The sequence below is a fragment of the Haematobia irritans genome, chromosome 3 (genome assembly GCF_050003625.1).
Source record: "Haematobia irritans isolate KBUSLIRL chromosome 3, ASM5000362v1, whole genome shotgun sequence".
Classification (NCBI taxonomy): domain Eukaryota; kingdom Metazoa; phylum Arthropoda; class Insecta; order Diptera; family Muscidae; genus Haematobia; species Haematobia irritans.
The window spans coordinates 48,014,142-48,030,163 of NC_134399.1; the positions used below are offsets into that span (position 1 = coordinate 48,014,142).

Sequence of the window (16,022 nt, forward strand, 5' to 3'; positions counted from 1 at the left end):
AAAGGGACAACATTTAAACCCTCAAAACATGCTTGTTGAGAACACAGTATTATGATATTAAAATTAGGCTCTTGAAGGTATTTTTGACATTTAATATTTTTTTTACAACTTTTTGACAGTAGAAAATCAAAAAAAAATTGCTACTCATCTGTGCCACCCAATACTGTAGGATTATTAGTGAATAACTGGCAACCCTGTTCTTAAAAGGTGTGACGCCGATTCTGATATAAATACTAATACAGCCAGCTCCGGCTGAGCCGGGTTACAAATAAATGACGGCTTGAAACTATATTTAGTCCTTAAAAGCGCTCCAATCACACAACTTACATCCCCCAACACGTCTTACGAGATAAAATCATTGGCCCTAGGGTGTCGATGATCTTAGTTAGGCAAGACGTATTCGTGATGTGGTGATGGGGACGATGGAACGCTTTTCATTTAAGATAGAGAAAATAAAAAGAAAGAGAGATTGACATCCTGCAAAAGAGTCTAGAGAGATGAGGACATCCATTTTTTTGTAAAAATAGTGAAAATAAACATATATTCAAAAATGAATTTAGATTTGATGGAGTATTGACTTTTAGTGGCGGTTCCTATTATGGACTTTCGGCATATTATGTGTGTTCAAACAAACTATACTGCTTTAGATGAGAAAAATGAATTAAAAACATAACGCCTTGTCGAACAAAAGTTGGCGAGTAGATATTAATGAAATGAATTGAAACCCACCCAACCCTGGAATATATGAAAACGTAAAATAAAGTGGCTAAATTGTGAAAAAATTAAAAGAATGAGATATACAAATGTAGTTGAGCCTTTTGTTCGTTCTTAATTGATAATTACGTACTTCAAACGTAGTTTATTCTAATATCTACATATCTACATACACATAAGTATCTATACCATTTCAGTCCACGAATCAATAAGGATACGGTATAAAAATATAGAGAACTAAAACAAATTGGAGGATATTGAAAATGTCACCCCAGCTAAATATGGATTTTAAAATTCTACCAATAACGCTTTTATGCTTTGCATGTGAGTAAAATAAAAAGTTAATTTAGATAATAATTAATATTAAAGTTACTATAATTATATTGTAGTGTTTTCATTCAGTACTTAAAGCTAATATAATTGTAGTGTTTTCAGTACATTCAATAGTTCGTTCATCTTTCTTATTAATTATTGTTCGTCGGAAACGGTGTATATAGGCGTTCGTAAATATTTAATCAGAACTACAGCTCAAAACGATGGCGGAAAAGTGACAAAAATCATTAATTACATAAATATGCATCTATAATGTTAAACAATTATTCCTCTTCCAACAATACATCATATTTATCTTAAGGAGCGCCGTCTCACATGAAAAATTATAATGGGTATTATTATAAAATCACAACACGACCGCCATCTATATGTCAAATTCGAAACAAAAGTTAGTTATAATGATTTCTTTGTGGAGAATTAATTGTAAAAAAATGCATGAAAGGAAATATGAATTCATTATACATGTCACATCCTATAATATAGGTCGCGCTCTATCCAAAAAGGTGTATCACTACTCCATAACTATCGGTGGTGTCGAGATATGACCACTTTTATCTATACGAAAACATAACTCATGTGCTCTAGACCCGCTGAGGAGTCGAGATATTTTCCTCTTTGTATTATAGACCACTTATCCTGGAGAGAAATCTCCAAATTTCTTCCAAATGGACCAACACACGAAAGAATAGCAGTAGTAACCGCGATCTACTCAAAAACATAATTAATGTGCTCCGGACACGCTGGGGAGTCCATACAATGTTTTATGGGTCTTCAACCTGTATAGAAATCTCCAAATGTCTGCCAACTGGAAATACAGTGGGGAGCAAAACCGAGTGCATGGTTATCACTTACGAGTATGATTTATTTGCATAATAAAAACCCTCTATTGAGTCCAATTCCAACAAAATTTATTTCGTCATACCTTATTTCCTGACAAACAAAACTGTACATTTAGATATATTATATACATATACTATATATTTATTAAAAAAAATATATATAAATAAGTCTGCATCCGGTTTTGCACTTTATGCACACATTTTGCAAACATTAATTTTTCTTTGACTTTTTTTTATAAAATTTGAAAAAACTCGAGGTTTTTGAATATTTTATTTATTTTTCCCAATATTTCGCGATTGCCGTAGTGAATCGCGTCTTCAGGGGTTATACAACAGATTTTAGCCTATTACTGTTTTAACACGTCCAGAATATCTGACTAATTGTGCTCTGAGCTCATCGCTATTTTTTGTTTTTTGTTGCTCTTTGATGGTATCCCAAGCGCCTTTTAACTAGAGACCATAAATTCTCTTTGGGATTGATATCGGGGCTATGTGGTGACAATTCGAGCATTTGAAAACATTGCTCCGACAACCGTTTCTTTATTATTTTTACGTACACAGAACAAAATAGTTTTTGTCTTCAATCACGAAATTAATTGATCCCATTAATTTTTAATTGAAATTTCTTCAAACATAGAAATGATAGCATCAATCACCAACTTCAATTAAAAAATTAATTGATCCAATTAAAAATTTAACTGAAACTATTAATTTCTGTGATTGATTGTTCCAATTAAAAATTTTATTGAACTGAAAATTTTTTTAAAATTCAATTAAAATTTTAAATGGAAAAATTTGTGAAATTCTACTCATTATTCACGCACGATACGTGCGGGAGCCACCGTGGTGCAATGGTTAGCATGCCCGCCTTGCATACACAAGGTCGTGGGTTCGATTCCTGCTACGACCGAACACCAAAAAGTTTTTCAGCGGTGGATTATCCCACCTCAGTAATGCTGGTGACATTTCTGAGGGTTTCAAAGCTTCTCTAAGTGGTTTCACTGGAATGTGGAACGCCGTTCGGACTCGGCTATAAAAAGGAGGTCCCTTGCCATTGAGCTTAACATGGAATCGGGCAGCACTCAGTGATAAGAGAGAAGTTCACCACTGTGGTATCACAATGGACTGAATAGTCTAAGTGAGCCTGATACATCGGGCTGCCACATAACCGAACCTAACATAACCTAGCCACTCACACTCACGCACATTCACGAAAATCACCACTCACGCACGAACGACAAACTCACGAGACTCACGAGACTCACGACATTTTCCAACCGGGAATGAGCAATGGTAACAAAATCCATGAATAGAAAATATAGCTCGAAAGTTAAACTAATTTCAGTTAAGATACGAGTGAGTACCAATTAAATTTTGATTTTTTTCGTGAGCGCAATTTTGCAGAAATTTTATTCACGCACATTAACGTTGCGATTTTATTTCTCAGGCACGACATATTTCTTTCAGTCCTATTCACGCACATTCACGAGAGTTCCTTAAGATTTTGTTCACGACTCACGTCATTCACGCGTGTCACGACAGTTTCGTGTCACGCGCACACCTCTAATGCATGGGTTTGCCGTCTTGTTGAAAAACAACCCGCTCTTCAAGGTAGGCGCAAACCTTCAAAATCAAATTAAATTGAAAATGTCAAGATAGTCTCCTTTTTTATACCCACCACCATAGAATGGTGACGGGGTATAATAAGTTTGTCATTCCGTTTGTAACGCATCGAAATATCGATTTCCGACTATATAAAGTATATATATTCTTGATCAGGGAGAAATTCTAAGACGATATAAGCATATCCATCTGTCCGTCTGTCTGTCTGTCTGGCTGTCTGTTGTAATCACGCTACAGCATTCAATAATGGAGCTATCGTCCTGAAATTTGGCACACAATCGTCTTTTGTCTGCGCGCAGGTCAAGTTCGAAGATGGGCTATATCGGGCCATGTTTTGGTATAGCCCCCATATAAACCGACCTCCCGATTTGGGGTCTTGGGCTTATAGAAATCGTAGTTTTTATCCAATTTGCCTGAAATTTGAAATCTGGAGGTATTTTATGACCATAAAGAGGTGTGCCAAAAATGGTGAGTATCGGTCCACGTTTTGGTAAAGCCCCCATATAGACCGATCTCCCGATTTTACTTCCTGGGGCTTATAGAAACCGCAGTTTTTATTCAATTTACCTGAACTTGGAAATCTAGAGGTATTGTAGAATCACAAATACGTGTGCCAAAAATTGTGAGTATCGGTCCATATTTTGGTATAGCCCCCATATAGACCGATCTCCCGATTTTACTTCTTGGGCTTATAGAAACCGCAGTTTTTATTCAATTTACCTGAAATTGGAAATCTAGAGGTATTGTAGGACCACAAATACGTGTGCCAAAAATTGTGAGTATCGATCCATATTTTGGTATAGCCCCCATATAGACCGATCTCCCGATTTGGGGTCTTGGGCTTATAGAAACCGTAGTTTTTATCCAATTTGTCTGAAATTGGAAATCTAGAGGTATTTTAGGACCATAAAGAGGTGTGCCGAAAATGGTGAGTATCGGTCCATATTTTGGTATAGCCCCCATATAGACCGATTTCCCAATTTTACTTCTTGGGCTTCTAGAATCCGAAGTTTTTATCCTATTTGCCTGAAATTGGAAATCTAGAGGTATTTTCGGGTCACAAAGAGGTGTGCCGAAAATGGTGAGTATCGGTCCATATTTTAGTATAGCGCCCATAAGAACGATCTCCCGATTTAACTCCTTGGGTTTCGAGAAACCGTAGTTTTTATCTAATATGCCTGAAATTGTAAATATTCTGGTATTTTAGGCTCACAAAAACGTGTATCGGATTAAGTTTTTATCGGTCCATTTGGTAATGCCTCCTTTTAGACCGACTTCACTTCTTGAGGGTGTAGAAGGCGCACTGATCATGAAAATTGCTTGAAACTCAATGTAAAATTTCCAGATTTTACTTCTACAGATTTAAGATTTCAAATCAAGACGTTATTTTATAATTTTCTTGCACACTTACAAGAGATGTTAATGATTCCTCTAAACCTCAAACAAAAATGGTTCTTATAAATCCAGAATCTGATATAGTCCTCATAGGTGAAATCTTTAAATTTATCTTCGGGAAGTGTCCTCAAGTCCTCAAGCCCTCCTGGAATTTCAAAGGAAACCCTAATATTTGGTTCATGGTGGTGGGTATTTAAGATTCGGCCCGGCCGAACTTACTGCTGTATATACTTGTTATAATTTATTTCATTTTAACCATCGGCCAAGTTTGCCACCATAACCCCTCCATGTTTAGCTGTTTGCTTGACGTGATGTTTGTGGACACGTTGTCATTACCAGTTCGTTACCAGTAATATTCTGAGGCCGTTGCCGGTAATTCTTTTGCATCGGATGGAAAGCGGTTTATTTTTGTTTCATAAAAGCTATTTCCAGTCATCAACGGTCCAATCTTTGTAGGCCAAACTAGAATTTTTCTATTTAATTAAGATTGCAAAAAGTGAAAACTTGCATTCGGTTTTGCTCCCCACTGTATATGGGCAGATGTAACTGATATAATAACATATATGATGAGATCTGAATAAGACCTAATCATATATATGTAAAAAATCTATAGATCTATATCTGCAATCATGTCTGATAGATCAAAGCAGATTTACCAAAATCTAACTAAAGGAATTAGATTTGACCAGATATCTCAAATTTGGCCCACATCTAATTATATCCAATTTGATTTAAATGTATTTTAATATTTATTATTATTTATATCTTATTATATACAATATTATCTACAAATTTCTAAAATTACTGAAATAACAGTAATTAATAAAAAAGATTTATATATAATTAAGATATATATAATTAAAATTCTTCTGTTGGATCTCCCAAAATGTACTTTATCATAAAGATATGTTGGTGCTTTAGTATAGAACATTTTTTGCAGCAAAATGAACGTTCTGATGTTTAATAGTTGCGCAAATTCTACAACATAAAGACATTTAGTGTAATCAGCACAACTAACAAAGCGTTTGATACCGTACACATATCTAACGATTGCATTGTATGTATGAGTACGAAGGTTAGGTTAGGTTAAAGTGGCAGCCCGACCAAGATTCAGGCTCACTTAGACTATTCAGTCCATTGTTATACCACATTAACTAAAAGTACCTATTACATATGGGCACTTCTAGTTTTAACCGCTGAACCTTCTCGATTATTTTTCTTCGCTGAACCAACCAGATTGTTCCAAAAACATTAGCAGACTGCTTAAGTTATGTAAGGGAAAATAAATCCGTATATGAAAATCCGTTTCAGCGCCACCTATATGTGAAAAAATGAGTTATATACGAATATTTTTTTTGCGATATACTCCTCCGTAGAAATTGGCATAAATTGCCTTAAGGGAAAATAAATCCGTATATGAAAATTCGTTTCAGCGCCACCTATATGTGAAAAAATGAGTTATATACGAATAAAATTTTTTTGCGATATAATCCTCCGTAGAAATTGGCATAAATTGGCCAAACGGGAAGAGATAGAAAAATTTTAACCAATAGACAAATTTTAACCAAAGATAAACTGAAACGATAGCTTTCGATTGGAATTAAAACCTTTTGCCACAAATCTTCCGAATCGGAGTAATGTTGCATATACGAAACAGAGAGAAAAGTGACCACAGTGGCCAAATGGAAAAAGATGGGGTTTCAGATTTATATGTGAAAGATAGATCTTTTAGTGCTCTATCCGATGGTAAAAACGGATATTGCGAAATGTGTTTGGGAGTCTCAATATATGGCTTGGAAAAAAGTGGACGCACTGCTCCTGGAGAGAAAAGTGACCATTGTGGCCAAATGGAAAAAGATGGGGTTCCCGATTTATATGTGAAAGATAGATCTTTTAATGCTCTATCCGATGGTAAAAACGGATACAGCTAAATGTGTTTGGGAGTCTCAATATACGGCTTGGAAAAAAGTGGACGCACTTCACCTCAAGAGAAAAGTGACCACTGTGGTCAAATGGAAAAAGATGGGGTTTCAGATTTATATGTGAAAGATAGATCTTTTAGTGCTCTATCCGATGGTAAAAACGGATATTGCGAAATGTGTTTGGGAGTCTCAATATATGGCTTGGAAAAAAGTGGACGCACTTCACCTCAAGAGAAAAGTGACCATTGTGGCCAAATGGAAAAAGATGGGGTTCCAGATTTATATGTCAAAGATAGATATTTTAGTGCTCTATCCGATTGTAAAAACGGATACAGCTAAATGTGTTTGGGAGTCTCAATATACGGCTTGGAAAAATGTGGACGCACTTCACCTCAAGAGAAAAGTGACCACTGTGGCCAAATGGAAAAAGATGGGGTTTCAGATTTATATGTGAAAGATAGATCTTTTAGTGCTCTATCCGGTGGTAAAAACGGATATTGCGAAATGTGTTTGGGAGTCTCAATATATGGCTTGGAAAAAAGTGGACGCACTGCTCCTGGAGAGAAAAGTGACCACTGTGGCCAAATGGAAAAAGATGGGGTTCCAGATTTATATGTGAAAGATAGATCTTTTAGTGCTCTATCCGATGGTAAAAACGGATACAGCTAAATGTGTTTGGGAGTCTCAATATATGGCTTGGAAAAAAATGGACGCACTGCTCCTGGAGAGAAAAGTGACCACTGTAGCCAAATGGAAAAAGGTGGGGTTCCATATTTATATGTGAAAGATAGATCTTTTAGTGCTCTATCCGATGGTAAAAACGGATATTGCGAAATGTGTTTGGGAGTCTCAATATATGGCTTGGAAAAAAGTGGACGCACTTTACCTCAAGAGAAAAGTGACCACTGTGGCCAAATGGAAAAAGATGGGGTTCCAGATTTATATGTGAAAGATATATCTTTTAGTGCTCTACCCGATGGTAAAAACGGATATTGCGAAATGTGTTTGGGAGTCTCAATATATGGCTTGGAAAAAAGTGAACGCACTTCACCTCAAGAGAAAAGTGACCACTGTGGCCAAATGGAAAAAGATGGGGTTCCAGATTTATATGTGAAAGATAGATCTTTTAGTGCTCTATCCGATGGTAAAAACGGATATTGTGAAATGTGTTTGAGAGCCTCAATATATGGGTTGGAAAAAATGGGGGCACTGCTCATAGAGAATAGAAAAGATGGGGTTCTATTCACAGAAATATCACTAAAATATTTTAAATTGAAAACGCAATCATTTAAAAAATTAACTTTTTAATAAAATTCAAACATATTGTAAACAAAATGAGTGAATGTTTTTTAACACTTTAATTCAATAAACAAAATTTTTCTCGGAAATAAACCTACATACACTCAAACAAAGGTTACTTGGATCCAAAGATTTTGACCTTCCCTTAAGTATTTTGGTATTGATTCCGAGCCAAAGATGCGGTTTCTTTAAAATAAAGAAATCTCATTTATCAAATTTTCATTCTCCTTTCGCGGTTTATTAATAAAAGTACTCACGTACAAACAAATGCCAGTTAAAAAATCCAAATTGTAAATCCAAAAACTTTAAACCAAAGACGTTAAATCCTCAAAATAAGTCTTAGGCTATATTTGAAGCGTTTTTACCTTAAACCTAAAGTTTCCATATTTCAGTTAATTTAAGGACAATTTCTTTAAATAAAAAATTCGTTTCTTTACATTAATTTGCATTAGTTCAAAGACATGCGACTTTAACGGAGGGACGCAAATTTACAAAATTTGTGTCCTAAATTTAATGAAAAAAATTTTGAAGCAAATATTATAAACTTTATTTTAATTAAAATTTCATTATTTTAAAGAAATTTGTCCTTAATATTTTGTAAATTTCGTATCCTAAAATTTAGGTTGCGTAACCTTTAATATCACGCAAATATTTTTTTCAGTGTACTACACATTTTTTAATAAAACTTTGACGTAAATCTAAAGGAAAGTCAAACTATAATTAAAATCGCAAATATTTTTTTCAGCGTACTACATATTTTTTAATAAAATTTTGACGCAAATCTAAAGAAAAGTCAAACTATAATTAAAATCGCAAATTTATGAGAAATTTAAACTTTTGTAAGATAATAAGAATATTAATTCATCTAACCGACAATTAATTATAAATAAATTAAAATTGGAACAAAAACAAATAATTGCCTCAATTAAAAACTTAAAACCTAACGTATCTGCCACGTAAAGCGAGGTCTAGAATGTTTCGACCAAAATCAGTAAAATTTTTAATTCAAATAGAATATTAATTAACAAGTTGCGAAGAAATCAAGTAATTCAAATAATTTGTGTTTTTATACCTTTCGCCATTACTTCGTTATTCCGGTTTTAACACATCGAAATATTGGTTTCAGACCCTATAAAGTCTATATATTCTAGGTCGTCGTGAAATCTGCGGTCGATCTACCTATCTCCGTATGGTGAAATCACACTAACTTCTGAACAAAACAAGTTATCGACTTGAAACTTGGCGTAAGTAGTTGTTATTGATGTAGGTCGGATGGTATTGCAAATGGGCCATATCTGACCACATTTAGGTATAGCCCTTATATAAACCGATCCCCAGATTTGATTTCCGCAGCCTTGTGAAACACCAAAATTTACCACGAATATAATCATTGTTAACGCATTATCAACGGGTGTTCCATAACTCTAAATACACATTTGCAAGTCCTTTGGCTGGGGAGCCATTTGTTTCAACGCTTAGTATGAGATATCTACTATATCTTAATATATATTTAACATTTAGTATTTTTACTATTTATAAATATTTTTTTATTATTATTATTTCTATTTACTACACCATTGTCTTAAAGATTTTATCTAGTTTTTTTTTTTATATATACCATTGTTGAAGTTTATATTTTATTACATTTTTTGTGATGCAGGATTTTAGGTCTATTTATTGACTTTTGTATCACTTTGTACGATAACCTAACCTTGTACGATAATAAATGAAATAAATGAAATTTCAGATACGGTTAAAATGTAGTACGTGAAATTAGTGTGTGGTCTCCAACCATCATGAACAAATTAGTCCATATCAGTTCAGTATCATATCATAATTATGTATAGCCCCCATATAAACCGTTATTCAAAGCCATATATTGTGACTCCCAAACACATTTAGCTGTATCCGTTTTTACCATCGGATAGAGCACTAAAAGATCTATCTTTCACATATAAATCTGGAACCCCATCTTTTTCCATTTGGCCACAGTGGTCACTTTTCTCTCCAGGAGCAGTGCGTCCACTTTTTTCCAGGCCATATATTGAGACTCCCAAACACATTTCGCAATATCCGTTTTTACCATCGGGTAGAGCACTAAAAGATCTATCTTTCACATATAAATCTGGAACCCCTTCTTTTTCCATTTGGCCACAGTGGTCACTTTTCTCTCCAGGAGCAGTACGTCCACTTTTTTCCAAGCCATATATTGAGACTCCCAAACACATTTAGCTGTATCCGTTTTGACCATCGGATAGAGCACTAAAAGATCTATCTTCGACATATAAATCTGGAACCCCATATTTTTCTATTTGGCCACAGTGGTCACTTTTCTCTTGAGGAACAGTGCCTCCACTTTTTTCCAAGCCATATATTGAGACTCCCAAACACATTTTGCAATATCCGTTTTTACTATCGGTTAGAGCACTAAAGGATCTATCTTCCACATATAAATCTGGAACCCCATCTTTTTCTATTAGGCCACAGTGGTTACTTTTCTCTTGAGGAACAGTGCGTCCACTTTTTTCCAAGCCATATATTGAGACTCCCAAACACATTTCGCAATATCCGTTTTTACCATCGGTTAGAGCACTAAAAGATCTATCTTCCACATATAAACCTGGAACCCCATCTTTTTCCATTTGGCCACAGTGGTCACTTTTCTCTCCAGGAGCAGTGCGTCCACTTTTTTCCAAGCCATATATTGAGACTCCCAAACACATTTAGGTGTATCCGTTTTTACCATCGGATAGAGCACTAAAAGATCTATCTTTTACATATAAATCTGGAACCCCATCTTTTTCCATTTGGCCACAGTGGTCACTTTTCTCTTGAAGAACAGTGCGTCCACTTTTTTCCAAGCCATATATTGAGACTCCCAAACACGTTTCGCAATATCCGTTTTCACCATCGGATAGAGCACTAAAGGATCTATCTTCCACATATAAATCTGGAACCCCATCTTTTTCTATTTGGCCACAGTGGTCACTTTTCTCTTGAGGAACAGTGCGTCCACTTTTTTCCAAGCCATATATTGAGACTCCCAAACACATTTCGCAATATCCGTTTTTACCATCGGATAGAGCACTAAAAGATCTATCTTCCACATATAAACCTGGAACCCATATATTGAGACTCCCCAACAAATTTAACTGTATCCGTTTTTACCATCGGATAGAGCACTAAAAGATCTATATTTCACATATAAATCTGGAACCCCATCTTTTTCCATTTGGCCACAGTGGTCACTTTTCTCTCCAGGAGCAGTACGTCCACTTTTTCCCATGCCATATATTGAGACTCCCAAACACATTTCGCAATATCCGTTTTTACCATCGGATAGAGCACTAAAAGATCTATCTTTCACATATAAATCTGGAACCCCATCTTTTTCCATTTGGCCACAGTGGTCACTTTTCTCTCCAGGAGCAGTGCGTCCACTTTTTTCCAAGCCATATATTGAGACTCCCAAACACATTTCCCAATATCCGGTTTTACCATCGGGTAGAGCACTAAAAGATCTATCTTTCACATATAAATCTGGAACCCCATCTTTTTCCATTTGACCACAGTGGTCACTTTTCTCTTGAGGTGAAGTGCGTCTACATTTTCCAAGCCATATATTGAGACTCCCAAACACGTTTCGCAATATCCGTTTTTACCATCGGATAGAGCACTAAAAGATCTATCTTTCACATATAAAACTGGAACCCCATCTTTTTCCATTTGGCCACAGTGGTCACTTTTCTCTCTGTTTGGTATATGCAACATTACTCCGATTCGGAAGATTTCTGGCAAAAGGTTTTAATTCCAATCGAAAGCTATCGTTTCAGTTTATCTTTGGTTAAAATTTGGCTTTTCTATCTCTTCCCGTTTGGCCAATTTATGCCAATTTCTACGGAGGATTATATCGCAAAAAAAAAAATTATTCGTATATAACTAATTTTTTCACATATAGGTGGCGCTGAAACGAATTTTCATATACGGATTTATTTTCCCTTACATGGATTTTATTGCAGGTTGACTGTCTGAGTATATATTAATGCCAATATTGCTTGGAGCATTACTTCTCAGCCAATCCACCACTTCTCTTATTGCTAATATTTCAGCCTGAAAAACACTACAGTGATCAGGTAATCTTTTCGCTATTCGAAGTTCCAGATCTTGGCCATCCAATTTGGAGCCATCAGTGTAGAAATCTATATATATTTTATTCCCCGGGGTCCGTGTACACCACGCCTCGCTGTTGGGAATTATAGTCTCAAACTTTTTGTCGAAACGTGGTCTCGCCAAAGTGTAATCCACTACGTTAGGCACATCTGGCATTATTTTGAGGACCGAACTATGACCGTAACTTTTTTCCGACCACAGCGATAGCTCGCGCAACCGCACAGCCGTTGTTGCAGCTGACTGTTTGGCCAAAATGTCTAAAGGCAGTAGATGCAGTATGACATTAACGGAATTTGTTCCTGTCTTGCTGAATGCACCTGAGATACACAAGCACACCATACGCTGAACTTTGTCTAAACTTGTTGGTTGGTGAAGTGTCGGCCACCAGACTACAACACCATATAGCATTATGGGTCTAACTACTGCCGTGTATAGCCAATGCACAATTTTTGGCTTTAGTCCCCACTTTTTCCCTGTTGCCTGTTGCACGAGTATAAAGCTACCGTTGCTTTCCTCGCCCTTTCTTCAATATTAAGCTTAAAGTTCAGCTTCCTGTCCAAAATAACGCCAAGGTATTTTGCACACTCACTATGGAATTTCAACACCCCCTAAGGAAATGGGCCTAACCGTGGGAATTTTGCGATCCTTGCAGAACATGACTACTTCTGTCTTTGTAGGATTTACCCCAAGACCATTGTCTTTTGCCCATTTCTCAGTCATCCGGAGGGCTCTCTGTATATCTCTAACACTTGATGGGAATTTTCCTCTGACTGCTAGCGCCACATCATCTGCGTATGTCACCACTTGTATCCTTTCTTTTTCTAGGGTAACCAGAAGGTTATTTATAGCAACATTCCAAAGAAGAGGTGATAGTACTCCTCCTTGGGGAGTGCCTCTGTTCACATACCTTTGTATGTTTGCTTGTCCTAGTGTGGCTGAAATGCGTCTCTTCCTTAGAAGTTCGTCTAACAGCCTAAGTATACCTGGATCAACATTCAGAGTTGTCAGTCCATTTAATATCGAGCTCGGATGGACGTTATTGAATGCCCCTTCGATGTCTAGAAACGCCACGATTGTGTATTCTTTGACAGATAGTGAGCTTTTTTAATAAAGCTGACTAATTCATGTAATGCGGTCTCAGTAGACCTGCCCTTCGAGTATGCATGTTGTCGTTTCGAGAGCAAACTTGAATCGACGCTAGTTCTAAGATAAATATCTATCATCCTCTCCAGAGTCCTAAGTAGGAATGATGATAAGCTGATTGGTCGGAAATCCTTCGCATTCGAGTGAGAGGCTTCTCCCGCTTTAGGTATGAAAACGACTTTTGATTCCCTCCACTTTCCTGGAATATATGCTAAGGTGATACATCCTATATATATCGCCGACAACCAGGTGATAATTCGGGCAGCCACCGCTTGTAACTCCGCCGGAGTAATTCCATCAGGTCCGGGGGATTTGAATGATCCAAAGCTATTTAACGCCCATTTTATTCTAGATTTTTATACAATTTCCTCGATAGGAAACGACCACTGAGCCACTGTGGCACCGCCAGTACATGGTTCAACCGTCTGATTTCCGGGAAAATGTGTGTCCAATAGTACCTTCAGCGTCTCCTCACTGGACGTTGTCCAATTGCCCTCCGATGTTTTACTGAAACCTGGAGCGGAGTTCGTGGATGCTAGCACCTTCCGTAGTCTGGAAGCCTCGGACATATTCTCAATACTGCTGCAGTAATCATTCCAAGAGTTATGCTGAGCCTTTCTCAGTTCTCGCTTGTATCCTCTCAGATTCTTCTTGTAAGCGTCCCAATCCACAGGAGCTCTGGTGGACTTTGCTTTGTTAAACAGCTTCCTGCACGATTTCCTCATATTACCTAACTCCGTAAACCACCATGGTGGTCGATTTTCCCCCTTGGCTTCCCTCTAGGGCATGCAGCTTTCAGTGAAATATTGAAGGCCTTAGTAATCCTCTCCACTGCGTGTTCGATAACTTGCACAGTGCTCATATTTGTCTCTGGTATTTCCGGTATTATCATATTGAACGATTCCCTATATCTATTCCAGTCAGTTTTCCTAACTTTTGGTGGAAATATGGTCTTGTTGGTATGAACATCAAATTTGAAACTGATGTAGCGATGATCTGAGAAGCTATGTTCACTTAAAACCTGCCAATCAGATATCATTTCATTCAGTTCTTGCGAGGCCAATGTGACGTCCAAAACCTCTTGCCTGTTTCTAGTAACAAAGGTTGCGGCATCTCCCTTATTGCAAACTACCAAATTAGTACGCAAAATAAACTCTAGGGGTGACTCTCCTCTTGTATTAATGTCACCACTTCCCCATATACTATGATGTGCATTTGCATCGCATCCCATAATGAGTTTTGTCTTTGTTTTCAATGACTCCTCAACTAAGGTGTTAACGGCACATGGAGGTATCTCCCTATCATGTCCCATGTAGACCGAAGATACCTAATATTTGCATTTGGCTATTTCTAAACTGGCAACGACAGTGTCTGTATTGCACATTGAAGGAATCAGAAACAAGTTGAGCTCGTTTTTAGCAATTATACAGGCTCGATTTACATCATTACCCCGAAGTACTTAGTTCACATATTTTGTTTCTATAAACATATCGTTCTTGAATAAGAACTATATCTATGTCCCCTTTCATCAGGAGAACTTCTAAGGCAGCACATGCCTTACAATGGTGAAAATTTATCTGGAGGATTCGTAGGACCATCGAGATTTTCAACAACCGTCACATCAGCCGTTTCAATCGAGTCATCCAGAATATCCTCTTCAGAGATCTCGGTGACTCTCGCAATAACCATAGGTTCAAGTTTGGTGAGTTTTGAGGCAGTAGGAACCTCCTCTTGCATACGGTGTCTATCCAAGTCTGCATCTTTTGTATCTCCCTCGACTTCGCAAGAGGATCCGCTTATTTCTGATTCAGACAGAGGCTTGTCGATTTCCGAATCCTTTAGCTGATCGTTTTTATATACCTTCATTTGTATATAATGAAAGCCATAACATACACGGCCCTGACTTTGCTAGATGTGGCAAAGACTGAGTGTTCAATATAAACACTCCATGCCGTCTTGGTCCATCCACTTCATCCAAACGGCCAACCTTCCGTTTGGATGATAGATTTAAAATAGATTCAGGGTCAGGAGGGTTTGCAGGTATCCACGCATGTGCTCTAGGTCTAGCCGGTATGTCTTTCTTCTCGACTAACTCTAGAGCAGCTCCTTCCCAAACTTCACCAATTAGTATCGACTAATTGGGCCTAAGTCTTGGTCATTGCCCAAATTTATAACTCCAGTCGATACCCGTCCACTGGGCCCTGAAGTTAGCAACCCAGTGGATGACTTTGAATTTCGCTGCATGGTGGTTTATTATTTCCACCACACGTGAAATTCGTAGTAGGTACTTATTACGATGATTTTATCCGCTATTAAAAAACACGTCCGTTCCGTTCGACGGTTGAATGCATGCGGTTGAATGCATCCTTCCAAGTTAATGAGGAATTAAAAATGATTCCCAGATTCTTTGACTCAATGGGTTTGATATTAGCTTTAATAGGTAGATCAGTCGAAACGATGTGTGCACGACTGCCCATGATTAACAGTTTTGATATATTTGAATTAATATGTAGACTGTTTTCTACAGCCCATTAATGTATGTTCAGTAGATCCAAATTTAATTTATCGATTCCATCTGTCAACT

General features: G+C 37.0%; 1 protein-coding gene across 12 annotated transcripts in view; it reads left to right on the forward strand.

Moving 5' to 3' along the window:
* Nucleotides 1-289: 289 nt before the first annotated feature.
* Nucleotides 290-16,022, forward strand: part of dtn (transmembrane protein 132C dtn) — a 604,515-nt gene continuing 588,782 nt past the window's right edge. For 5 of the 12 annotated variants that reach the window (XR_012720541.1, XR_012720542.1, XM_075300570.1 and 2 more), the window contains exon 1: nt 292-1,038. Coding sequence is in view for 9 of the 12 variants with exons in the window: in XM_075300570.1 (XP_075156685.1) it covers nt 978-1,038 (61 nt within the window). In the remaining 3 variants the exon portion in view is untranslated. Of the gene's footprint in view, nt 1,039-16,022 lie in introns of all 12 variants that reach the window. The other 7 variants (XR_012720543.1, XM_075300569.1, XM_075300567.1 and 4 more) reach the window with 4 other exon arrangements.